Source organism: Chiloscyllium punctatum, chromosome 15 (genome assembly GCF_047496795.1).
Source record: "Chiloscyllium punctatum isolate Juve2018m chromosome 15, sChiPun1.3, whole genome shotgun sequence".
Taxonomy (NCBI): Eukaryota; Metazoa; Chordata; class Chondrichthyes; order Orectolobiformes; family Hemiscylliidae; genus Chiloscyllium; species Chiloscyllium punctatum.
Window position 1 is genome coordinate 1,377,452 of NC_092753.1, and position 27,310 is coordinate 1,404,761.

Here is a 27,310-nt window from a genome sequence, read left to right on the forward strand (position 1 = left end):
CTGGCTATTTGCATGCGGTGAGCTGTCAGCATGGTTTGAGGCAGCTGCTGTAACTGCTTTGTCTGACTCGATCAGTAAAGTGTGGCAAATGGCCTTTTCTCTGTATACACTGGCATTCTGCACACACAGAAGAGGCTGTGTTTTGGGTAAGGGTTGCCTAGAGCGAGGCGAACTGTCCTTGGAGCACATAAGCAAAGAATTGTGGCAAGAGTCGTCATTCACATTTAATTATTTTCTTTCTTTTGAAAGAATGGCTGTAATTCACTGTTGGCTAATTCACTTTCACACGCACTTCAGACTTTTTATTGAGTGAGAGGAGAATGTATTTGTAATGTGGTTGTGGAAAATGAGTCTATCGATAGAATCGAAAGAATCATCTGACTTTCTGTTAAGTGATGTTTTATCATGTTTTATTGGTAAGTTTATTTATTATTCCAAACCAAAGGAGTAGCCGTGGGCACCCGCATGGGCCCCAGCTGTGCCTGCCTCGTCGTAGGATATGTGGAACAGTCCATCTTCCGCAGCTACACTGGCCCCACCCCCCACCTTTTTCCTCCGCTACATCGATGACTGTATTAGCGCTGCCTCGTGCTCCCACAAGGAGGTTGAACAGTTCATCCACTTTACCAACACTTTTTCCACCTCGACCTCAAATTCACCTGGACCGACTCAGATTCCTCCCTCCCCTTCCTAGACCTTTCCAATTCCATCTCGGGTGACCGAATCGACACGGACATTTATTATAAACCAACCAACTCCCACAGCTACCTAGACTACTCCTCCTCCCACCCTGCCCCCTGTAAAAACGCCATCCCATATTCCCAATTCCTTCGTCTCCGCCGCATCTGCTCCCAGGAGGATCAGTTCCAATACTGAACAACCCAGATGGCCTCCTTCAAGGACTGCAATTTCCCCCCAGATGTAGTCGACGATGCCCTCCACCACATCTCTTCCACTTCCCGCTCCTCCTCCCTTGAGCCCCACCCCTTCAACTGCCACCAGGACAGAACCCCACTGGTCCTCACCAACCACCCCACCAACCTCCATGTCCAACTTATCATCCGCCGTCATTTCCGCCACCTCCAAACGGACCCCACCGCCAGGGACATATTTCCCTCCTCTCGCCTATTAGCATTCCGAAAAGACTACTCCCTCCGTGACTCCCTCGTCAGGTCCACATCCCCCACCAACCCAACCTCCACTCCCGGCACCTTCCCCTGCAACCGCAAGAAATGCAAAGCTTGCGCCCACACCTCCCCCCTTACCTCCCTCCAAGGCCCCAAAGGACACTTCCATATCCGCCACAAATTCACCTGCACCTCTACACACATCATCTATTGCATCCGCTACACCCGATGTGGCCTCCTCTATATTGGGGAGACAGGCCGCCTACTTGCAGAACGTTTCAGAGAACACCTCTGGGACACCCGGACCAACCAAACCAACCACCCCGTAGCCCAACACTTCAACTCCCCCTCCCACTCCACCAAGGACATGCAGGTCCTTGGACTCCTCCATCGCCAGACCATAGCAACACGACGGTTGGAGGAAGAGCGCCTCATCTTCCGCCTAGGAACCCTCCAACCACAAGGGATGAACTCAGATTTCTCCAGTTTCCTCATTTCCCCTCCCCCCACCTTGTCTCAGTAAAATCCCTTGAACTCAGCACTGCCTTCCTAACCTGCAATCTTCTTCCTGACCTCTCCGCCCCTACCCCACTCCAGTCTATCACCCTCCCCTTGACTTCCTTCCACCTATCGCATTCCCAATGCCCCTCCCCAAGTCCCGCCTCCCTACCTTTTATCTTAGCCTGCTGGACACACTTTCCTCATTCCTGAAGAAGGGCTGATGCCCGAAACGTCGATTCTCCTGTTCCTTGGATGCTGCCTGACCTGCTGCGCTTTTCCAGCAACACATTTTCAGCTAAGTTTATTTTTAACTAAAAATCTTTCATGGAGGTATAGTTGGTAATGCTAGTATTTGTCGTCCAGCTGTAATCTCTGTTGGCCTGAATAGCTCCATAGTCTAGATTAGAGTGGTGCTGGAAAAGCACAGCAGGTCAGGCAACATCCGAGGAGCATGAAAATCACGTTTCGGGCAAAAGCCCATCATCCCTGATGAGCTTTTGCCCGAAATGTTGATTTTCCTGCTCCTCGGATACTGCCTGACCTGCTGTGCTTTTCCAGCACCACTCTAATCTAGACTCTGGTTTCCAGCATCTGCAGTCCCCACTTTTGCCTAGTTGAATAGCTCTACAGGCTAGTTCAGAGGGCTTTTAAGTGTCAACCATATTGCAGCCATTTTGGAGTCACATGTAGGCCAAACCAGGTAAAGATGGCAGTTTTTTTCTTTCCTGAGACAAACTCCTTTTTACCTTGTTTCGTATACTGTGTGTATTTAAGTACAATGTCTTCAGTCCTGTCTTGACTACCCCCTTCATTTGCAGTGCATTAAGTTAGATTCCTGACCTTTTTCCCATACTCACTGAGCTATTACTTGTTCAGGAAATATTTTAATAGCCTCTGCTGAGCCCTACCCAACCCCTTTTAAATTTTTCCATAATTTTCTGTGCAACTGAACCCACTCTCCACTATTTAGCTTAAAGCCCTATTTACACAATTGGCCAGGACTCTGGTCCCAGCTTGATTCAGGTGGGACCCATCCTCATGGAACATCTCCCTCCTTCCCCAGTACTCTGCTAATGTTCCATGAATTTGAACCCGTTTCTCTCACAGCAATCTTTTAGATTTTGTTTTACCTCTTTATTCACCTCTTTAATCTTATTCACCCTGCACCAATTAGCACAGGTAGTAGTCAAGAGATTAGAAACAGGTCTTTTGGTTCAGCAAGTCCACACCAACCCTCCAATGAGTCATCCACCCAAACCCATTTCCCTCTGACTAATGCACCAAACAACACTATGGGTAATTTAGCATGGCCACTTCACCTAACCTGTACATGTTTGGATTGTGACAGGAAACCAGAGTACCTGGAGGAAACCCACACAGACACAGGGAGAATGTGCAAACTCCACACAGACAGTTCCCTGAGGCTGGAATCGAACTTGGGCCCCTGACACTGTGAGGCATCACTGCCAAACACTGAGCCACCATGCCTTTTGGTTCTTCTTTTTAAGTTAGCCCCAGCTGCTCTCATTCCCTCAGCAGAACCTCTTTCCTCTTCTTTCATTCTCGACAGTTTATACTTAAGTGGGCGACAACAACTGGATACGAAGGAACCTCGATTATCCGAACATTAATTATCTGAATTTCGGATCATCCGAACAAGATCGCAAGGTCTTGTTATCCAATATTCAATTACCCAAACATTCGATTATCCGAACAAAATAGTCCCTGCCCATGTCATTTAGATAATTGAGGCTCCTCGTATTTCCCTGGCCACTCCAAGTTCCTCTGTCCAAAGAACAAAGGAAGTTACAGCACAGGAACAGGCCCTTTCAGCCCCCCAAGCCTATTCTGATCCAAATCCTCTGTCTAAACCTGTCACCTATTTTCAAAGGATCTGTATCACTCTGCTCCCTGCCCATTCATGTGTCTGTTCAGATACATCTTAAAGGATGCTCTTGTGCCTGCTTCTACCATCCCTGCTCGCAATGTGTTCCAGGCACCCACTTCCCTCTATATAAAGAACTTTCCACGCATATATCCCTTAAACATTTTCCCTTCTGACCCTGAACTAGTGAGTTTATTAATTGAGTCCCCTACTCTTGGTGGGGGGGGGAAGCTTCTTGCTATCCACCCTGTCAATACCTCTCATAATTTTGTAGACTTCAATCAGGTCCCCCCTCAACCACCGTCTTTCTAAAGAAAATAATCCTAACCTACTCAACCTCTCTTCATAGCTAGCACCCTGGATACCAGGCAACATCCTGGTGAACCTCCTCTGCACCCTCTCCAAAGCATCTACATCCTTTTTGGTAATGTGGCGACCCAGAACTGTACACAGTATTCCAAATGTGGCTGAACCGAAGTCCTATACAACTGTAACATGATCTGCCAACTCTTCTATTCAATACCTCATCCGATGAAGGAAAGCATGTGTATGCCTTCATGACCATTCTGTTGACCTGCGTTACCACATTCAGGGAACAATGGACCTGAACACCCATATCTCTCTTGTACATCAATTTTCTCCAGGACTTTTCCATTTACTGTATAGTTTGCGCTTGAATTGGATCTTTCAAAATGCATAACCTTGCATTTGCCTGGATTGAACTCCATCTGCCATTTCTCTGCCCAACACCAATCTATCTATATTCTGCTGCATTTCCTAATCAGACGAGCTATACCTTTTGTGTATCATTTATGTATACTACAAACAACAGTGGTCCCAACATGGATCCGTGTGGAACACCACTGGTCACAGTTCTCCCTTCCACTACTACTGTCTCCGGTTGCCGAGGCAGTTCCTTATGAGAGATCCTGGGCACTAGGCAGGCAACATGGCCTTTTGAGACTCCCGATCCTGGCAACAGTGTCTATTCCCCAACTATACCACCCCCGATTATAACTACACTTCTCTTTTCTCCCCTCTTCTTCCCCCTGTTTTTGAACAGCTCCCTGTACCATGGTGCTGTGGTCAGTTTGCTCATCCTTCCTACAGCCCCCACTCTCATGCATTCAGGGAGCAAGAATATCCAACCTGTTAGAGAAGCTCAAGGACTTCTTCAGCACTAATCCCCAATGCCTCTATCTGCCTTGCTCTTGTCACAACCTCCTGTCCCTGACCACTGACTAATTTGATTGAATTTGAGGTTGTTAATCTAAGGGGTGTGTAAAAAAAAAACAATTCCTGAAGAAGGGCTGATGCCCGAAACGTCAATTCTCCTGCTCCTTGGATGCTGCCTGACCTGCGCTTTTCCAGCAACATATTTTCAGCTCAGTCTAAGGGGTGTGACAGCTTCCCTGATGTGTTGCAGTGTTTGAAGCTCAGAATCCAGCTCATTAACTCTGAGCCAGAGTTTCTCCAGCAATCTACACTTTTTACAGACATGGTCACTATGAACTGTAGTGGCATTCACTCGCTCCCATATCATGCAGTTACAACACACTACCTGGCCTGGCATCACTAGTTTATTTATTTAGTTCTAAATGTGATTTTTAAAAATGCTAACCAGGTCTTACAGGTTAAAAACTAAGAGTGTTTTCCCTATTTTACCTTCAATCTGACAGGCAACCAGGTGTGGTTTACCTGTGATGTCACTCTTTTTGTGCTGTGCCCCTGATCCTGGGCTTTAATTTATTCTTTTTTTTAAAAAAAACTTTGGAAATAGTCAAAAAAATCAAGCAAGAAGCACCTCTTCCCTTCTGCAGCTCCAAATACACTAAAATATGTACTAACTTGGGTATGTCTCATTCTGGACGTAATTGTTCCTTCCTTCCTATGTGAAAGTTACTGAGCTGTAATTAGCGCCAATGCAATAGAATGTCGCGTAGGTTTGAATATAATTAGTGAGACTCCAGATTTGCAGAATAGAAGAACTTCTTAAGTAACAAGGATTGCTAGGATGTGTGGTATACTTTACCACTATGTTCACATCTTGAGCCTTCAGTGTCATAATGACCCAAGACCTGGAGAAGTACTCCCATCTTTTTCTGTCTTACACCAGCAAATTATTGGGTTCCCTAGTATTTGATCAGTCTGTCCATATCACTTGGTGATATGTGAATCCCTTTTAACAGCAAACCATTCCACCATTTGGTGCAGTGTGTTAAGGTTCCAGTATTCTAGGCATTTGTGACTGGGTGCAGATGGGAAGTGTGATCTATTACATGCACACAGCTGGAGGAAGCACAGGTCCAGATGTCTCTTTGCCAGCTGCACTGGGGAGGCAACAGCCTAATAGTATTGTCGGTGAATTGTTAATCCAGAGTTCTATAAATCAATAAAAACATCTGGAGTTAAGCATCTAATGATGGCTGTGAAACCATTGTTGGGAAAAACCCATCTGATTCACTTAAGGCCTCCACTTTTGGGAAGAAAACAGCCATCCTTACCTGGTCTGGCCTACATGTGACTCCAGACCCACAGCATTGTGTTTGACTTTTAACTGCCCTCGGGCAAGTAGGGATGGGCAATAAATATTGGCCTAGCCAGTGGTGCCCTTATTCTGTAAATGAATTTTTAAAAATGTCTAAATCTGAGTCCAGGAAGCAGTTCATTCCTGGATGAGGTTAATATGTGCATTCAGTCAAAAATCAGAAATAAAAAGGTTTGTTTAAAACAGTCTCATGTTACAGAATTCATTCTTTTTTTTAAATACTGGAAATATGTCACCAATGCAGTTATTGCTACATTGACTCTTTTTTTAAAAATTTTTTTCATTTTGATAAATAGCCCATTATTTCCAAAGTTACTAGGTGCAGCAATTTTTGTACATTCATCAACTCTTTTCTGTCACCTTGCTGGAAGAAAGTGGTTCAATTTACTAGGACTTTGCAACAGACCTCCGATTTTAAAAATATTTTTTTCTTAATGTACCATGATAAATTACATCAAGAACATATTGATGATAAATGATCCAAGAAAATTATGTTCTTTGTTATTTCTCATTCTGAATTCAACATGCAGATATATAGGCTAAGTTTTGGGGAAACTGGGCTGAGCACAAATCTCCATATATTCAGAGAGCAAAGAAAAAAATCAACTTAGAGACTCCCTGGCATACGGTGTGAGCTGATGTGCCACTGTGCTTTTCCAGCTATGTTGGTATTGCATGTCTATTTCTATTTCACCTGGTTGTAACGTTAGTGAGAACAGATGGTTGCTATTTTTTCCAACTGCAGCAGATATTTGCATTTTGCTGGATTGACATTTTCAGTCTGTGTGCAATGACTGTAGTCTTGTAAGAAATAAGGCAGACAGGTATCCTTCAGTTAAACAAATAAGGAGTTACTTTTATTGCTACATTCCACTCGAGTAAAATAGTAAGTATTTGAAAATGTGCAAATTCATCCTATTCCCATGAATCCCGCCAGGACAGTCTTGAGGCCCAAGCAGTCAGAAAGATACAACTATGAAGGGTATCTGGATGTAGGTTTGCTCGCTGAGCTGGAAGGTTCATTTCCAGATGTTTTGTCATCCTGCTAGGTAACATCTTCAGTGGGCCTCCAGGCAAAGCACTACTGATAATTCCTGCTTTCTATTTATTTGTTTAGGTTTCTTTGGGATGGTGATGTCATTCCTTGAGGTGATGTCATTTCCTGCGGTGATATAATTTCCTGTTCTTTTTCTCAGGGGTTGGTAGATGGGGTCTAACTCTGTGTTTGTTGATAGTTACTGCACCTATGCCTTACCGCACACTTCACCTTCAACAACAAAACCTACAAATAAACCAATGGAACATCCATGGGGTCTCCAATATTAGGGTTCTTAGCAGAGGCAGTAATTGCAGAGATTCAAACAAACAGCTCTGCCAACCATCCAACTCAAGCTTTGGGTCCACCACGCGGATGTCATCTTAACATCACTAAATAAAACAAATTAGAGGAAACCTTCAAGACCAATAATGCCCTTTATTGGCATAAAATTCACTAAAGAGGAAGAAAACAACAACAAATTGCCATTCCTAGATGTCACATAGAGTGAACAGCCAATGGGCAACTTCAAACCAGCATCTACAGAAAAACAACACTTATGGACCAAATATTGAACTTCAGAAGCAATCATCCAAACACCCACAAACAAAGCTGCATCAGAACATTATCTCAATGAGCCAACACACACTGCAACACAGAGGAACTATGCCGAACAGAGGAAAATCACCTGTATGATGTATTCGAAAAGAATGGGTACCCAATGAACAGTCCGCCGATTTCTCAGCAACAGACCCAAACAAGCAGACAAAACCCGTCCAGAAACCCTAACCACTCTCCCCTACATCAAAGACATCTCTGAAATGACTGCCAGACTACTCGGACCCCTTGGCATCACGTAACCCACAAACCCACCAACACTCATTGAAATAATGTTCTGATGCAACTTCGTTTGTGGATGTTGGGATGATTGCTTCTGTAGTTCAATATTTGGTCTGTATGTGTTTTTCTGTAGACACTGGTTTTGAAGTTCCCCATTGGCTGTTCACTCTACTGTGACATCTAGGAATGGCAGTTTGTTGTTGCTTTCCTCCTTTTTTTTTAGTGAATTTTATGCCAGCACTGGTAGATATGTAGAAGGACAAGGAGCATTGAGGAGGCGGGAAGGCTGCAGAAGGATTTTGACAGTTTAAGAGAGTACTCCATCTGCCACCTCTGCGCAATGTGGGAAAGTGAGAGGTATGCACTTGGGTAGGAGGAATAGAGGTGTGGACTATTTCTAAATGGGGAGAAAATTCAGTGTGATGTGCAAAGAGACTTGGGAGTTCTAGTCCCAGATTCTCGCAAGGTAAACAGGTTGAGTCAGTAGTTAGAAAGGCAAATGGAATAATGACATTTTGAGAGGACTTGAATATAAAAGCAGAGATGTACTACTGAGGCTCTATAAGGCTCTGGTTAGAGCACATTTGGAATAGTGTGCAATTTTAGGCCCTATATCTCAGGAAGGATGCACTGGCCCTGGACCATGTTCAGAGGAGATTTCCAAGAATGGTCCCAGGAATGAAAAGCTTAACATTAGAGGAACATTTGAGGACTCTGGGTTTTTACTCAATGGGGTTTAGAAGGATGAGGGGGGGGGAATCTAACTGAAATTTACAGAACACTGAATGACTGGACAGAATGGACGTTGGGCAGATGTTTCCATTGGTAGGAGAGACTAGGACCAGAGGGCATAGCCTTAAAGGGGAGACCTTTTAGGAAGGAGATATGGAGAAACTTCTTCAGTCAGAGAGTGGTGAATCTATGGAATTCATTGCCACAGAAGGCTGTGGAGGCCAAGTCATTGAATGTATTTAAGACAGAGATTGATAGATCCTTGAGTATCAATGGTAATTGGGAGAAAGCGGGAGAATGGGGTTCAGAAATGTATTAGCCATGATTGAATGGCAGAGCAGATTTGATGGGCTGAATGGCCTAATTTCTGCTCTTATGGCCTTAAGTAAGAAAGAGCTGAAAATGTGTTGCTGGAAAAGCGCAGCAGGTCAGGAGCAGGAGAATCAACGTTTCGGGCATGAGCCCTTCTTCAGGAATGAGGAAAGTGTGTCCAGCGGGCTAAGATAAAAGGTAGGGAGGAGGGACTTGGGGGCGGGGTGTTGGAAATGCGATAGGTGGAAGGAGGTCAAGGTGAGGGTGATAGGCCGGAGTGGGGGTGGGGGCAGAGAGGTCAGGAAGAAGATTGCAGGTTAGGAAGGTGGTGCTGAGTTCGAGGGTTGGGACTAAGACAAGGTGAGGGGAGGGGAAATGAGGAAACTGGAGAAATCTGAGTTCATCCCTTGTGGTTGGAGGGTTCCTAGGCGGAAGATGAGGCGCTCTTCGTCCAGCCGTCGTGTTGCTATGGTCTGGTGATGGAGGAGTCCAAGGACCTGCATGTCCTTGGTGGAGTGGGAGGGGGAGTTGAAGTGTTGAGCCACGGGGTGGTTGGGTTGGTTGGTCTGGGTGTCCCAGAGGTGTTCTCTGAAACGTTCCGCAAGTAGGCGGCCTGTCTCCCCAATATAGAGGAGGCCACATCGGGTGCAGCGGATGCAGTAAATGATGTGTGTGGATTAGATTAGATTAGATTACTTACAGTGTGGAAACAGGCCCTTCGGCCCAACAAGTCCACACTGCCCCGCCAAAGCGTAACCCACCCATACCCCTACATCTACATCTACCCCTTACCTAACACTACGGGCAATTTAGCATGGCCAATTCACCTGACCTGCACATTTTTGGACTGTGGGAGGAAACCGGAGCACCCGGAGGAAACCCACGCAGACACGGGGAGAACGTGCAAACTCCACACAGTCAGTCACCTGAGGCGGGAATTGAACCCGGGTCTCTGGCGCTGTGAGGCAGCAGTGCTAACCACTGTGCCACCGTGCCGCCCACAGGTGGAGGTACAGGTGAATTTGTGGTGGATATGGAAGGATCCCATGGGGCCTTGGAGGGAAGTGAGGGGGGAGGTGTGGGCGCAAGTTTTGAATTTCTTGCGGTTGCAGGGGAAGGTGCCGGGAGTGGAGGTTGGGTTGGTGCGGGTTGTGGACCTGACGAGTGAGTCACGGAGGGAGTGGTCTTTTCGGAACACTGATAGGGAAGGGGAGGGAAATATATCCCTGGTGGTGGGGTCAGTTTTGGAGGTGGTGGAAATGACGACGGGTGATACGATGTATATGGAGGTTGGTGGGGTGGTAGGTGAGGACCAGTGGGGTTCTGTCCTGGTGGCGATTGGAGGGGCGGGGCTCAAGGGCGGAGGAGTGGGAAGTGGAGGAGATGCGGTGGAGAGCATCGTCGATCACGTCTGGGGGAAATTGCGGTCTTTGAAGAAGGAGGCCATCTGGGTTGTTCAGTATTGGAACTGGTCCTGGTCCTCCTGGGAGCAGATGTGGCGGAGACGAAGGAATTGGGAATATGGGATGGCATTTTTACAGGGGGCAGGGTGGGAGGAGGTGTAGTCTAGGTAGCTGTGGGGGTCGGTCGGTTTATAGTAAATGTCAGTGTTGATTCGGTTGTCTGAGATAGGCCTCTCCATTTCCAGGAAGGGGAGGGAGGAGTCTGAGACGGTCCAGGTAAATTTGACATCTGGGTGGAAGGTGTTGGTAAAGTGATGAACCTTTCAACCTCCTCGTGGGAGCACGAGGCAGCACCGATACAGTCATCGATGTAGCGGAGGAAAAGGTGGGGGGTGCGGAAGATGGCCTGTTCCACATATCCTAGCCCATGGGTACTCCTTTGGTTTGGAGGAAGTGGGAGGATTGGAAAGAGAAGTTGTTCAGGGTGAGGACCAGTTCAGTCAAGTCGAAGGAGGGTGTCAGTGGAAGGGTACTGGTTGGTTCGGCGGGAAAGGAAGAAGCGGAGGGCTTTGAGTCCTTCGTGATGGGGGATGGAGGTGTACAGGGACTGGATGTCCATGGTGAAGATAAGGCGTTGGGGATCGGGGAAGTGAAAATCATGGAGGAGGTGGAGGGTGTGGGTGGTGTCCCGAACGTAGGTGGGGAGTTCTTGGACTAAGGGGGACAGGACCATGTCGAGGTATGCAGAGATGAGTTCGGTGGGGCAGGAGCAGGCTGAGACAATGGGTCGGCCGGGGCAGTCAGGTTAGTGGATTTTGGGCAGGAGGTAGAAATGGGCGGTGCGGGGTTGTGTTTCTGAGGTTGGAGGCAGTGGATGGGAGATCCCCTGAGGTGATGAGGTTATGGATGGTCTGGGAGATGATGGTTTGGTGGTGGGAGGTGGGGTCATGGTCAAGGGGGCAGTAGGAGGAGGTGTCCACGAGCTGGCGTTTAGCCTCAGTGGTGTAAAGGTCGGTGCGCCATACTACTACCGCGCCTCCCTTGTCTGCCGGTTTGATAGTGAGGTTGGGGTTGGAGCGGAGGGAGTGGAGGGCTGCACGTTGCGTGGGTGAGAGGGGTGGACAGGTTGAGGCGGTTAATGTCGCGGTGGCAGTTGGCTATGAAGAAATAGAGGGCGGTAAGAGGCCAGCACGGGGTGTCCAGGTGGATGGGGTGTGTTGGAGGCGGGAGAAGGGGCCGTCAGAGGGTGGGCGAGAATTTAAGTAGGAAAGAGTCAGTTGACCCTTCAAGAGGATCATCTTCACTGTGCAGCTGTCCACTTCTTTCCTAAGAAGTCGCTACGTGGCTGTACAGTGGTGCAAATTAATTTTGGCCATCTTTGGGTTTCAGTCAGCATTCTTTTCTTTGATTGTTGTAACATCCACAGATCTCCTGTAATGTTGCTCACTGAGGAAGAGGCGTTGTTTCTTAGAATGTGAGCCTGCTATGTTTGGAGAGCAGTGCCCTTCACCATTCCCAGCAGGAGTAGCAGTTCTTTTTTTTTCTAAGTGCGGTAGTGCTTATTTTTTTCCCCAGCACCCATGGCGTGTGTGTGCAGGTATGAGACACAGTGAAAGACACAAAGTGCACAGATCTTTATTCAATTTCCACCACCAGGAAGATAGGAAAAACACCCGAGTGGCCAGTGACAAGCACTGCCCTTCAAACCAAAGGGCAATGCTGTGGAGTAGCAGTTCTTTTTTTTTTTCCTTTTGTTTGGGCAATGCTGTGTGATCAAATCCCTGTTTATATTTTTTTTTCTTTTCTTTTCTTTTTTTTTGTTTTTTTTCTTACTTTTTTTCTTTTTTTCTTTTTTTTCTTTTTTTTTAAAATTTAACCCCCACACTACCGCCTAAGTGCAGTAGTGCTTATTTTTACCCCAGCACCCATGGTGTGTGTGTGCAGGTGGGAGACACAGTGAGAGACACAAAGTGTACGAATCTTTATTCAATTTCCACCACCAGGAAGATAGGAAAAACACCCGAGTGGCCAGTGACAAGCACTGCCCTTCAAACCACAGGGCAATGCTGTGGAGTAGCAGTTCTTTTCGGTGACTCTCTAGAACAGGATAGGTTGAATTTTTGGGCAGATGGGGGGGTTCATCTGTCTTAGTGAAGGTGGTGATGAAGGCTGTAGACCGGACGGTCTGACCACAGACCCAACCTCTATCATTTTTGCAAGCAGGAGAAAGCGGGTTGGTTCTATTGTGCACATCCATGGTCACCAGGGGCAGCTGTCCATGTTAAACCTTCATTCGATCTGAATTTTGCTAGTGGGATGTTTAAGATATTACTTTATATGTTTTAATCTGGTAGTTAACTTTCAGTCTTCATGAGAATTCTTTGGAGTGATCAGGTATCCTTTTGAATGTCACACAGTAATAACTTTGGAGAGAGTTAGGTGCTGTTTGGGATTCAGAAAAGTAGAAATGAAATGTGTGCGCAAACCCATTGGGCATTGAAAACTCCCAACCTTTTAAATGTCTGAAGAAACTGCCCCTGCTGCAGAGAGAATTTTCAAAGAATTTAACATAGTAACAGTGATGCCAGAGGGTGCTTCAGCAGGAACATCCCAGGACTTGCTAACGTTAGCTATTGGTGCAAAGCTGCAAGTTGTGCCAGTGAATACACAGTGGCATACAGTATGGAGGCCAGGTGAATATGGACTCTGGACAGAAAGGTGATCAACTTGAATAGGAGCAGACGTTGAGGCAGCCCTTGTGTGAGTGAGTGGCTCTTGACCGGGAGTTTCAAGGCTGGATCAGCAAAAGTGCAAAATTCAAATCTCTTTTATTATGGACCAGACCAAACCCTCTCAAAATATATTAAGAAGGTAGCCTAGGCCCGAACTTTTTTTCTTATTTTAAAGGTGAATGTAAGTTACTGTTTTCCACATCAGATTTAATTACACGACACGACATTAAATCGTGTTCATTCATCCACTATAGATAAAATACAACAAAAAGAAGGAATTGGAATAACCTAACTCTACTGGAGAACTTTACAGGACAGTAAATGCAGTAACTGTAACTGTTCCAATACAGCAATATCTCAAACACAATTTTTTTTCTCTCCAATTGTTTTTTAGCTTGCATGCAGTTCTTCAATCCAAAAGCAAAGAGCATCAAAAGATAATTCTGAAAAAGAGAGAGAACTCCAGCTTTTGTCTGTAGCAGAGAGCGATGTGGCAGCTTGTTGTCTGGGAGCTGGATCCCACCCGTTCAGGCTGCTTCTATTGTTCCAACTTTCAAAAAAAAACCCTAAGGCCCCTTAAACTGTTTACTCTAGTGAACATGGTTGACTGCTGTGCACCTCTACCTTAAAATCTTTCTTCAAAAAAAAGGACAAAATAACATCTTTAAAGCCACAGTGTTGTCGCACTTGTCAAGTTTAATGAAATTTAATGACCCACAATGTCATTTAATATCTGGGTGGAGTTACTGAAATGATCACACCAATTTCTTGATCACCGTTCATATTTGATTTGCGCTGTCTGTATTGGATTGCATTATATTACCCATGTTTACCGTAAGTTAATTCTGGATGTTTGTTAGGGTCCTATACAGATGAGTTTTTATTACCTTTTCTAACTTGTACATTAAAGACTTGTCTCTTCTTGTGGAATATTGTGGCTTCACTGTCTTAGTAAATCCTCTGGAACTCCCCTTCTAGTTTAAAACTAAACACTACCAATCCCTAGCCAGATCATGGCATAATTTGGTCTTGTCTGAGGTTATAACAAAGTTGAGTTGTCTGGCTTGTAATAATCACAAATTCCAAGTGCTGGGTTAGGAATGGTATGAGTCATAGGCTGGTATGGATGGTGTGAGGTACCTTGGGCCTGAGCACGGGGGCTGAGTTGGCAATGGAAAGAATGAGGGACCAGGAAAGTTGGCATAACGGCTGGAGAATTGTTTTTTTTTTAAAGAACCTCAATATTCTGGTGGAGTGAAGCTGGCCTTCCATTCAAATCATTTCGAAACCCAACAGTCACAAAACTATTTTGTGTTCTTCCCCATGACTTCCATTTCCATCCACTTCCAGAGCAAACATCAGAGCTTTTTTTTTGTCAAGTTGGATTTGTGAAGCTGACAGTTACCTCGTTTTGTGTTCCCAGTTTATACTAGATACATGTATTTATGCTCTGGTTTGATGTTATCAGCCATTACTGTTGGACGACATTGTAATTCTGCCAAGATTGTCATCTTTCCTTGTCTTATTTCTGGGTTACAAAAGCACTGCAATATCTATCTGTCTTTTCTTCCTTTCCTTTCCCTTTACCTCCTAGTTTTTGTCTCCCTTTTTCTCCTTTTTGTTTTCTTCTGCAATCCCCTCTTTTCCTCTCCAATCCCCTCCTACCTCCAATTAAATAATTAAATTATACAACCTTCTTCTCTTAACTAGAAATGAAGCCCTTGTGCATTGTTCAGGAGGGTGTGCTGCTGGAGAGTTTCTTGTGAATGAACACTTGCAAAAATGCCATGCTTGCTGCAGAGAACATGAAGAAGGAAATTCTTCAATGCAATCGAAGGTTCTCTTTGAAACCGAGCATACTATTTGAATATACACGTGGGCCAAAAAGAAAAGGGCAAATTTAAAAATAGATAAGCTTTCACAGCAGATTTAGTATATTGTTTGTATGTAACATGATTTAACTGTGTCATTATGAAAGAGCTACTTTCTCACTTAGTTTAAGATGCGTCACAAGAGACCTGCTATTTTTAAAACAATTGTGCTGATAAATTGGCATTTTCATTTATAACTGCTTACACCCAGTGTTTTAAGCTTCTGGAAATTCCTGGTACATGCACACTTCTTCTTAAACTAGGTTTGAGTTTCTATTTTGTGATACAATGCCATGTTAGTTTTAACTCTTGGCCCAATATGCCTGAAGAGGTTACGAATTTAGAAATTGTCCCAGTTTTGTTCTATCGGTCTATTTTCCATTTACTGGAACTCCTCATAGTTTATTAGCTGCTACTTATCAGCATATAACCAGGTGCAAAAGAATATAAAATTCAGCAAATTTTGGTGTTGAACGATTGATGACAAAAAACGAATGTGCTGCGTATCAATTTTATCTGCAGCACCACTACACTCATTCATGCAGCTTGTTAAATATGAATGTGATGGTGAAATGGAATTTAAAACCAGAATGTTTGGAAGTGAAGATGACAACTAATTAACTGTCTCGAAGAAGGATTCAATTATCCTGTTTCAGTGAATACTGGTCTTCTCCCAGAAATAAATTTAGGTTTTCTGCGTTGTCTAAAGACGCATGCTACTTTCATTTTCTCAACTTGGTCTTTCTCCTTGCCCCAGCTTGAAACTTTGACCTTTTGAACAGGATTAAGTCTGTTTTGATCCGAGTTTATTGATTTAGTTATATAGCAAGAATATTTATGGCTGAAAATACATGTTTTCTAAATATTTCTACGTATAATGGGTAAAATGAATTTCGGTAAATCCAAAACGTTCACATTTCTGATCCGGTTTACTTGCACTAGGACATCTTGTCTCTGATCACTTGTTGCATGACGTTCTACTGGAAGCATACTTCTGTTTCTAACTGCTGTAGATTTATTTAATGTTGTTACCTGTACCTAGGTACAGTGAAATGTGGATAATGGTGCCATATTCTGGTGCCATCTTGGATTACAGAATAAATTACTGAATAAAGTGTACAAATGATAAAATACTAAAAAAAAAATTGATATTACTGAGGTAGAAACAGCTTCAAAAATTTAACCTTTCCCTCTCTATAGACTTCACCACCTTCTCTGCTCCTCCAGTCACTGCCATCCAATGTCATCCCTGGGGGTCCTGTCAATGTGTTCCTTTTCACATAAGCTCTGCCTGAGCAATGTAGTCTTAGTCTGTGATAGTTGTAGTAAATACCTATTGGATTTTTCAACACGACAATATTCATGTCCAATTTCTTTGTTATGGGAGATCAGTAGCTTTGCCACATCCTGTAAAACATCTTGTTGGAGGCAAGCTCACACTAGGGTAGCAGTGGCAGTCATTTAGAAAATCACCAATATCTTTGATGGTAGCTTTTTGGAAAACTAGTTGAACACCAATCAGACCATAGCTTTGGCAACAGCGTACTCGGGCAAAGGGAGAATTTCTTGCCCATTGGCAACACCGGTCTCTGAGAGTGCAGACAATTGCACAGATTTGTAAATACAGCATTGCCCACCAAGAAAGCAATGGTAACTTTTACTTTTGATTTAGAATATGGTCTTTCAAGACAGAATAAATTTTCAAAGATTGCCTTAATTAAAGAGAAGCAATAAAATGTCTGGAGTGCATTTTTGAGCTGCAGCACAAAGACAGTATAATACATTACAGAAGCTGGAGGTTAGAATGCTTCTGTTCCTGGATGGTGATACAGAGGTAATGGTTTCTCAGCATAGTATCTCATCCAAATACCTGCTGGATAGTAACAAAGGTTTCCAGAATAAGCAACAAGATCATTATAAGAAGGAACAGAAGCTAACTTGGGCAAAGGTACAGCACAGTAATTTTATAGAAAGAGCAAGGAGGAATGCTCCTATAACAGTGTGGTGATGCTAAGACACCAGGTTTTCAAAAGTGTGCAGCAAAGTATAAAACTAACCTCTCTGGTGAGTAGAATTGCCAGATCAGGACCATTTGTCAAACTTCTAAAGGCATTACATTGAAGTTTGGAATGTTAGTCTTATGAACATCTAAAATAGATTTTTGCATAGTTATCAATTGACAATGCATACCTATATGCAACAGTATATCTATTCAGGCTAAGTGTTTATTTTTGGAAAAAGGAGGATGTTGTGTTATGTCTTATGGTTAGTATCCCTCCAGAGGGACATGTTTATTATACATTCACTGCATCATAGCATATAACCTGCAGTATAAAGATTTGACATTCCATCTTGCTTCTGATCACTTGAAGCATGATGCTGTATTGGAAGCATGCTCCTTTGTTGTAAGTTAACAGCTTAGTATTAGCCCAGAGGCTCATGTGCCTGGGGAATGTAATGTTTGTACATCACATCTGCCTGTGATAAATATCTGTTGGATTCTTCAAGACCACAATATCTGTTCCTTGTGTTACAGGTGATTTTAATATAAACACTGCCACATAAGGCCAAACATCCAGTTGGTGTGCAAGGCTCGATCCAATCATTGCATTACCCAAACCCTCCAGGGGATAAAGAATGTATAGTTTTACTATATGGCTACAGGTTAAGTCTGATTAGTTGTTGGAAATCTGTAGACATAGAAGTTGTGCATGTGCTTACCCTTTTTTTGGGTGTTCAAAAATGTCACTTGAAAAGAGCCAGGAATGAGGGAATAAAATTTTGGATTTATTTCACAGACTTCACAGATGTGGATGATTTTAAAGTATGAAGGGGGAGCCTGAGATTTGGTCAAACCATTACCAGTCTGCTGAAGAAGTTCTACAATGGGACAAAGGCTTATGTGAGGATTGCTGAAGGCTTGACATCTCTTCGAGCTAATCTTTGTTTACCTTGCTGGAAACTGTTATGCACTCCATTTGTGCAGGAAGCATTGGCTACAAAACATGTTTCTGAGCAATAGGTGTCAGGTTAGTTTTTAAAAGCTTAATACCAGACGTGAAACACAAAGATGTTATCCTCCTGTTGAACAATAACAGCTAGTGGGGTTAGGGACACATTTTGAGGGTTAACCATGTGCTTAGTGGAAAGAAATGATTATTTTTGTGGGAGCAGGAGAATGAATGGAGTCTCCGAACAATTGATGGACTTGTTAATTTGACTGAATGAGTTGTATCCTGAATAAGGGCACTGTAAAGAGACAGGGATATAATTGTCTGGGTGGATTTGTTTTTAGATGAGCTGTGTGAAGGGTGTGGAAAGACGATGATGAATATTTCTGTGTTGATCCTTTTGTTTGGTCTGAGAGTTGGACCTTGCCTCGAGCAAGGGCTTTCCTTCAGTGAGATTATCCAGTGAGTAACTGAGCCATTCAATAATTACAAAAGCTGCTTGAAAACTCTCTTTCTAGATTCTTGACCATCAAGCTAACATACAGACAAAAAGTAATGAACTGAGAGCTTTGTGCTGTAATTAATACTAAAAAAATGATTGACTAAAATCTTCCATCACAGCTGTGATTTGTAAAAGCGAAGGCTTATCAGGATGTTCAGGTGTGATTGTTAATGGCCAGTAAATATTAGCTCTAATTACAATTGGATGACATTTTCCCTGTTACTGGAGGTCCACAGTTATTTGTGGCTGCATCTTCTGACTTAAAGCCATCAACAATAAAAGAGACTGCATTAAGGTGAATTTAAGCTTGTGTAGCTCTATGTAGTTAATGATAACTACAATATCATTCAATTTAACTGTTCAGAAAAGTATATTTTTCTCTCCAGACTGTGGGAAATTTGTCCAATGGCATTATGATTGGGGCAGGTTAAAACTGGGTGTACAAAAGCTGGGCCCAGTGTCCCCCGCACATTGCAGTATAAAGATGACTATGGCCTGAGGAATCAAATGTAAAAATTAAACATTCTGACACACCATACTTTCTAGTACCGTGTCATTGGGAAAGACTTCTGAAAGTAATGAGACTCTGATCTGGAAAATGTGTGACCCAGGAAGAAGAATATGGAAATCTCTGATTTCCAAACTTGTAACATCTTGGGTGTCAACTATTTCTGGCTATTTCTAGACTTGCTTTGGAAATGTTGGTAATAGTTCTGATTCTATAGGGTGTAAGAATCTTCCGTCTTACACTGGGGCCAGTTCTATGATCCAGTTATCTGGGAAGCTGCCTGAGGCTGTAATAGTGAGATTGGCAGACTGATTTTTGTCTGCATGGGGAAATTCTCACATGCAGGTTATGAGAAAAACCTTTTTTGTTCTTCAAGAACTAGAAGAGTGAGATTAAGACACTTAAATTGTTTTCAGCAGTAAGTAAGTTTGTTGTTTGCTGAGGCAAAGGTTGTAGCTGAGCAATTTATTTAAATATTGGCACATGCAAGATGCTGAAGGAGGCGCATTTAAAGCCACATAATAGTGCATTGGTGTTACATTTACCTGTTTCAGACCATTGACGACAGTGTGATTTATAACAAGATAATGGTATGTTGATATTACCTAGCTAAAACTACAGTTCTCCTGGACGCGAGAGATCTTGATGCATAGATTTATGTACCGGGCTCCTATGCAAGCATTTTAAAAACAAAATGTTTAAAAGCATGGCCATGTGTTCGTATTTAATATTTCAGTGTTTCAGTCCGGCACTCCTGAATATTCCAGCCTGATTTGACATCACATTGCAGTTCTACTCTTCTTGCAAACCTATACTAACCTATACAAACCTGGACTAATTCAGAGCCTGATTATAGTAATACTGTTCCTTCAAAATTGCAATACACAATTCACCGAATTAAAATTTATTTTAAATGCATCCTCAAAGAATGTTAGAAAGAAATGCTGCATTGGGATTATGCTATATTCAAATTGACAGAATCTCTTTTCTTTTAATTTTCAAATTTAGTTTTTGAAGTTTAAGTCTACTACAAGAGACTTAAATACGACAGTGAGGCAACTGGTGACAAGTACTTGTTAACCCTTGGGACATTTGGTTGTGAAGGGAATCTTGCATTCATGTAGCACCCATCACAGCCACAAAAACTACTTTGTACGTAATGGGGTACTTTTGAGGTTTTTAGTGGGAGTTATAATGAAGGAAAAGGTTGCAGCTAACTTGCACATGGCAAGCTGTCTCAAATAGTAACATGATTATGACCTGATAATCTATCAATTTTTAAGATATTGATTTGAAGATTAATTTTGACCAGGGAACCACTGATAACTGCACAGTTCCTCTTTTGAAATCATGTCACGGGATCACTTGCATGTATCTGGGGACAGATTGGCTTCTATTTAACATCTTATCTGAAAGACTGCACCTTGGAGTGCAGCACTCGCTCAGTACTGCAGTGGAATATCAGCTTTGATTTGTTTTTACTCCAGTCCTGGAGTTTAACTTGAGTCCACAACTTTCCAACTCAGACAGCATCATTAACAACTTCTCCATAGATGATTGGCTGTGGGACTGATTTCTCCTGCCTTTTTATCATTACTTATGTTTGGCAAAAATGTGACAGTCTGGGGTTTTGCGTTTTCAAACCCCCTATAAAATGAGTTTCTGAGAGATCTATAGTGTAATTGAGAATGGGCCTCTTCTCCCTTCAGTCGATGTATAAATTTGTAGCTGATTTTTAAGAACTGTCCACATTTGTGTTCATTTTAAATGAACAGGTCGAACCCTCTTCTCTGGTACCATTTTCATGCAGCTGTTTCTCTAGCTGCAATTATTGTCGAAATGATTTGAGTTGTCTGGCAAAATAACACTATTAGGAAAAATGGTCATGATGAAGATATATTGAGTTGTTGAATGAAACAGTTAATAGAATTCTTTTATGTTTTCAATGTCTTCTCTCTCTTCTTTAAAAGTAGCAAAACTTTGAATAAGAATGGGTATAAGGAAAAGGAAGGCAAACATTATAACTGATTACTACTTTCATATCTGCTTTCTAATCTGATGTATGCCTTCTGATCTGTATATATTCCCCTTGTGTGACACTTCATAGTTAGCTTCGCAAATCATATTGTTAATTGAATAATTTGGAGTAATTTATGGAGTGTTCCTTCACAAGGTATTACCAATGTCCTTGTTTTCTCCTCTTAGATCATGAACCTATGTGGTGCGAAGCAACTGGGTTATTTTGGCCGTAGTCAGTTTTATATTGCCCTGAAACTAATAGCTGCAGCCCAGGCTAGCCTTCCAGTACAGCTAGAAAGCATTAACTGTGGTGAGTAGAAATACTTGCTTGAATATTTCATTTCCATAACTATTATTGAGGTTTTGATGTAAGCTTTGCTGGTTGGTTAGATTTGCAACCTAATGAATACATTAGTGTGAAGTGAACATTTGTACCTTACAAGTAAGTCAAAGATACATGATGTAAAATTAGCCAATGATGACACTTCCACTATTCCTGAGCCTGCGTTGTAGTAATTATGCTATTACCAGTTTGAATTGAAGAAACGTGTGCACAAGTCAAAGTATTTAAACACGGTAATGGATGTCTAAGGCTAAGTTAAATCAGTGTTCTGTTTTTTGGGACTATTTTAATTAAAAACCTCATTTGAATTTTGAGAGCCTGGATTATCTGTAAAATTGTGTTTTCATTTATTTTTCTCTCATTTGCACTTTTCACTGTCTTCTGTCGAGGGAGGGTAGGTGTTTGTTGTTGAAATTGCTATTGTAAAGATTTATCTGAGTTGCTGATTCTCAACCATTCAGTTTCTCACTTGAATATTATCAGGAGCTGCGGGAGATTTACAGACATGTGAATTGTAAGTTAGATCACATGGTATAATGGTCGCGAGCACCTCGCGCTGAATATGTAAAATTCGGTCTGAAGTTGGCTTTTGTTAGACAGGAGCAAGAAAACCAGTCATGCAAAAATATTTTGCAATGGAATGAGGAGCTGGATGGGAATATCTTCCAATATTTTTTCCTCTTCCTTTTTTTTAGAGGAACAATTCCTTCAATTTGCCTGTCCCTCCATGTCTTTTGAAGCTTGGATACCAGTTACACTGTGTTACACAGATACTCTATAGAATGCTCCTTTAGTCAGGAGGAAAATTTGTGCCCTTTCTATGCCTGTCATTTACTGTTCACAATCATCAGACCTAATGAGTAATGTGGTCCCAATTTAGGACACCTTTAAAACTGATTTGCTAACAGAGGCAGTGATGGGTCAAGACTTTATCAGAATTTGTTGTTTCTCTTGTGGTTCAGTGTTAGTGTCCCCACCTCTGGGCCAGGCCAGAGGCCTAGGTTCAAGTCCCACCTCCTCTAGAGGTGTCATAACATGCCTGAACCAGGTTGATTTCCAAGTATCTATCTTTGTTGATGTACAAAAGCATATTTAATGAACTATTTAAAGACTGAAATGTTTTATCCAGACCAACTGACTTCATGTGGTGAAGTGCTTAGTCTCTATTTACTGGTGACAGATTTTTGGGAGTTTAGTGTCTGGGGTTAGTGTGTAGTTAAGTTGTATCCCAAGCATGGTGACCACAGATCAAATTTAGGTTTGGAGAATCTATATGAAAAGATGCTTTATTGATCGCATCACATAAAAGATTAAAATCCAGCTAACAGCTGTTTAATATTGGTGTTCACTTGTATTGTTGACAGATTACCTACATGTTCTCCGACCTACCCTCTGCTCCACCCTTCTCTCTGACCTATCACCTAATACCCCTTCCTCCATCTGCCTGTTGCAATCTCAGCTACCTTCTCCCTAGCCCCACCCCCCTCCCATTTATCTCTCCACCCCCGAGGCTTCCAGCCTCATTCCTGATGAAGGGCTCCTGCCTGAAACGTCGATTTTTCCTGCTCCTCAGATGCTGCCTGACCTGCTGTGCTTTTCCAGCACCACTCTAATCTTGACTCTCATCTGCAGTCCTCACTTGCGTCCAGTAGATTATGTCATTTAGGTGATACATTTGGCTGAGTTGTGCAATTTGAACAGTTACCAAGATGTTAAACTGGATTTTGAAGAAAAGTCACCAGACCCGAATCTTTGACTTTGCTTTCTGTCCATAGATGCTGCCAGAGCTGCTGTGGTTCTCCAACAATGTCTGTTTTTGTTTTGGATTTCCAGCATCTGCAATACTTTTTTTGGTTAAACTTGATTACTGGGCCAATGGTGCTTGTGCAGAGCCATCCTAAGGCCCAGCACAATCTGTATCTTCTGAAATATTGTTTAAGTAGCTGTTGCTTCTACACAGTTAGGAGAGTTGCATATTATCCTGCAGAATCTTGAACAGATCTTTGCTTTAATTGGGCCCTGGTGATGAATTGCACCATGCTATGGTCAACGACCGGAGAATGTCAGCTCTGACTGGGGCTGGTGGCTTTACTGGCCAAGTTAGTGAGAATGGAAGGAAGCAATGGTCATTTTTGATAGGAAATCTGTGACCCACAGCTTCCAAATGCAGACATTCGGAGCAGTCCAAAGAAGTATACGTTTCAAACCTGTTTGTGCCTAGGTCACCTATCAATCTGTCACTGTCCAAGAGACTAAGCTGAGTTAGTGACTCCGTGGTTAAGCTTCACAGTGCTAGAGCTAAATGCGTCTCTTTTGAGCAACAATTCTCTATAAATTCTTTGACTTCTTTTCTAAAATCAAAATGAACAAGTACAAAACATGGAACAAATATATTTGTACAAGTTGTTTGAGATAGAAAATCCAAAGAAGGACTGCAATTAATTCACACTGCAGTGACAAATTAAAAAGTATTCAGTTTCCAATGTCTCGTCTACCTTGTTTGGTCCCCTTTTACATTGGCGAGACCAAACAAAGCCTGGGTGATCATTTTGTGGACCACCTCTGCTCTGTCTGAAAGAATGACCATGTCCTTTTGAGTTGCTTGTCATTTGTATAAACCAGCTTGCTCCCATAATAACATTTCTGCCCTGGACCTACTGCAGTGTTCCAACAAAGCTCCACACAAGCTCGAGGAATAGCACTTCCTGTTTGTCCTATGTAGTGTTTTGTGCAGTCCTTGCATGGGATTTTGTACACTACATTTGGTTTTGCTCATGATGGGTATCGGGTCCTTCGTTCTGGTGAGTTGTCTGAGATTGGCTGTTGGTTTGTGTGCTGTTATGAGTCCTAGTGGTCGCAGTGGTCTGGCTGTCAGTTCGGAAATGCTCCTGATGTATGATAGTGCGGCTAGTCCTTTGGGTTGCGGCATGTCCTCATTCCGTTGTCTTTCCCTTAGGCATATGTTGATGAAATTGCGGGGGTATCCGTTTTTGGCGAATACATTGTATAGGTGTTCTTCTTCCTCTTTTTGCAATTCTGGTGTACTGCAGTGTGTTGTGGCCCTTTTGAATAGTGTCTTGATGCAACTTTTTTTGTGTGTTGGGGTGGTTGCTTTCGTAGTTCAGGACTTGGTCTGTGTGTGTGGCTTTCCTGTATACCATTGTGGTGAATTCTCCGTTCTAGTAATGGTTGTCCTTTTACTCCTCTCTAGTGAATCGGATTCCTGTGAGTATGGCGTTGACGATCTGGTGTGTTCTCTATTTCTGTTAGCATACCCAGCATGAGCAAAACCAATGTAGTGTACAAAATCCCATGCAAGGACTGCACAAAGCACTATGTAGGACAAACAGGAAGACAGCTAACGATCCACATCCATGAACACCAACTAGCCACGAAACGACACGACCAGCTATCCTTAGTAGCCACACACGAAGATGGCAAGCAACATGAATTCGACTGGAACAACACTACTATTATAGGACAAGCCAAACAGAACAGCCAGGGAATTCCTAGAGGCATGGCACTCATCCACAGATTCAATCAATAAACACATCGACCTGGACCCAATATACCAACCACTGCAGCGGACAGCTGGAACTGACAACCGGAAGCGGCAGAGACAAACCACTATAAATGCCGGAGGAAAGATCACAGAAGCGCTTCACAGGAGGCTCCCAAGCACTGAGGATGTCACCTAGACAGGGGACGAAACATCTGTAACACAAATTCCCAGCTCAGCCACAACCACAACCTCTCTGTGCATTATTTAACTTGTGGCTGGATGCAAGGGAGTAAGCAGATGATATGGTTAGTCTTGCAGAAGTGTGTGCTAGTTTAAGACAAGACCACACAGAGCAGACCCTGCATTATGAGCATTAAAGAGAAATGAGTTTTCCAATAAAAAATTGGGTGCAAAGCTGGCTTCAAGTAGAAAGTCGTAATGTTTTGCTAACTTGTCAAGCGACAATGCTACAGTAGGGAACTCCGTCTTGCTGAGAGCCCTGCCTTGAGAAGGTAGATTCTATACGAAAGAAGATGTTCACACCATATACCTGCATCAGAGTAGGGACCAGCCATTGGCTTGATCTCGAGAATCCTGCATTGGGATAGTTCCTCAAGCCCCAACAGTCACCAGAAGTTCAGGTCCATATATAGACATTGAAGTGTGCCAAAACAAACTACAGTCCAACAGTTAGAAGTTAGTGTAGCTACTTTATGGATTGGCAAATGTCTCTTGTTGTAGCAAAGCAGAGATCGCTTAGTGACTATCAAAGTACCTCAGTGCCAAAATTATTGGTTCCAGTGATTTGTTTTATCATCAGGCATTAGTAAAAACATGAAAGCCGTTATGGTATATCACCAAAGTGGATGAAATACTCATGAAGTCCATTAGGCTCCACAAGTCCAAAGATGTGCAGGTTAAGTGGATTGGCCATGCTAAACTGCCCATAGTGTTGAGAGATGTATAGATGAGGTGCTTTAGTCAGGGGAAACGTAGGGTGACAGATAAAGGATGGAGAAATGGGTCTGGGTGGGATGCTCTTTAAAGGTCAGTATGGACTTATTGGGCCGAATGGTCTGTTCCCACACTGTAGGGATTTTGATTCCATGAGCAGCACTGTGGAGCTGTAAAGATTGTGATTATGGAAAGAATATAGCTTATTCATGTTGGAACTTGTTCAGATCCTAGAAAGCTGATCAGATGAAGACGAATCGGTGAAGAGATAAAACCTACCATGTAATGAACTTGGTCTAATGTCTGCAGTTCAACATTTTGGAGGGAAGCAAGAAGTATTTATATTTGAAATGGAAACGTGAGTCATAGAGATGTACCGCACGGTCCAACTCATCCATGCTGACCAGATATCCCAATCTAATCCAGTCCCATCTGCCAGCACCTGGTCCATATCCCTCTAAACCCTTCCTATTCATATACCCATCCAGATGCCCGTTAAATGTTGTAATTGTACCAGCCTCCACCACTTCCTCTCGCAGCTCATTCCATACACGCACCACCCTCTGCGTGAAAAAGTTGTCTCTTAGGTCTCTTTTATATCTTTCCCCTTTCACCCTAAACCTATGCCCTCTAGTTCAAGACTCCCCCACCCCAGGGGAAAGACTTTGTGTATTTATCCTATCCATGCCCCTCTTATAAACCTCCATAATGTCCTGTGTCTTTTGAAATTTTGTGGGATGTTGGCACTGAATTGTGGGATGCTATTAATATATAAATCATCATCAGATCATCAAAAACTAGAAAATGTTTTGTTCTGCTGATCCTGAAATCTCTCTGATCCAGAACAAGATCCTTATAATGATGCTGTAGTCGCAGTAACTCAGACTAAATGAGATTAACTTTTCTTGGATGCCAAAGAGGATAAATTTGAATTTTAAAATGCTTTAATTGTGGTTGAAGGTATCATTGTCTGACTATCTTGTAACATTTAGGAGGCTTGGCAAAATAGATGCTGAGACCATGTTTCTGTTGTAGCAGAACAGAGAAGAGTGTGGAAGCTGAGTTAGAGTTGCTCTTTAAAGGCAGGGATGAGGAGGAATTTCTTCTGAGGGTAGTAAATATAGGGAATTCTTAATCGCAAATGGAGGCTGGGTCATTAAATATATTTAAGATTGACCTCTTCAGACAGATTTCTAATCATGAAGGGCCTCAAGGTTTATGGGGAAAAAGGCAGGAACTTCAAGTTAGGGATTATCCAAGTAGTCCTGATCTCATTGAGTCTACTTTACTGTTCAGTGACCCAAATGGCTCATTTCTGCTCCTTCTTATAGTCTCATTAACCTATTCCATAAACCATGCCACATAAATCTACTATGAGTTATAGATTATTGCTTTCACATTGCAAAATGGCAACCACCCTCATTAGCAGTTCATATCTTGCGCTCTATGGATAAGTCAACCCATTTTTACCATGATTCTCATTCCTCATGAAGGGTTTTTGCCTGAAACATTGATTTTACTGCTCCTCGGATGCTGCCTGACCT

The 27,310-nt window shown here is 42.8% G+C and overlaps 1 protein-coding gene across 6 annotated transcripts in view; it reads left to right on the top strand.

Moving 5' to 3' along the window:
• reps2 (RALBP1 associated Eps domain containing 2) overlaps positions 1-27,310 on the top strand; it is a 205,429-nt gene that overhangs the window by 35,566 nt on the left and 142,553 nt on the right. For 4 of the 6 annotated variants that reach the window (XR_011962488.1, XM_072584435.1, XM_072584436.1 and 1 more), the window contains exon 2: positions 21,154-21,277. The exons of 1 other annotated variant lie outside the window; for it this stretch is intronic. Coding sequence is in view for 4 of the 5 variants with exons in the window: in XM_072584435.1 (XP_072440536.1) it covers positions 21,154-21,277 (124 nt within the window). In the remaining variant the exon portion in view is untranslated. Of the gene's footprint in view, positions 1-17,785; positions 18,017-21,153; positions 21,278-27,310 lie in introns of all 6 variants that reach the window. One more of the 6 variants, XM_072584438.1, reaches the window with a different exon arrangement.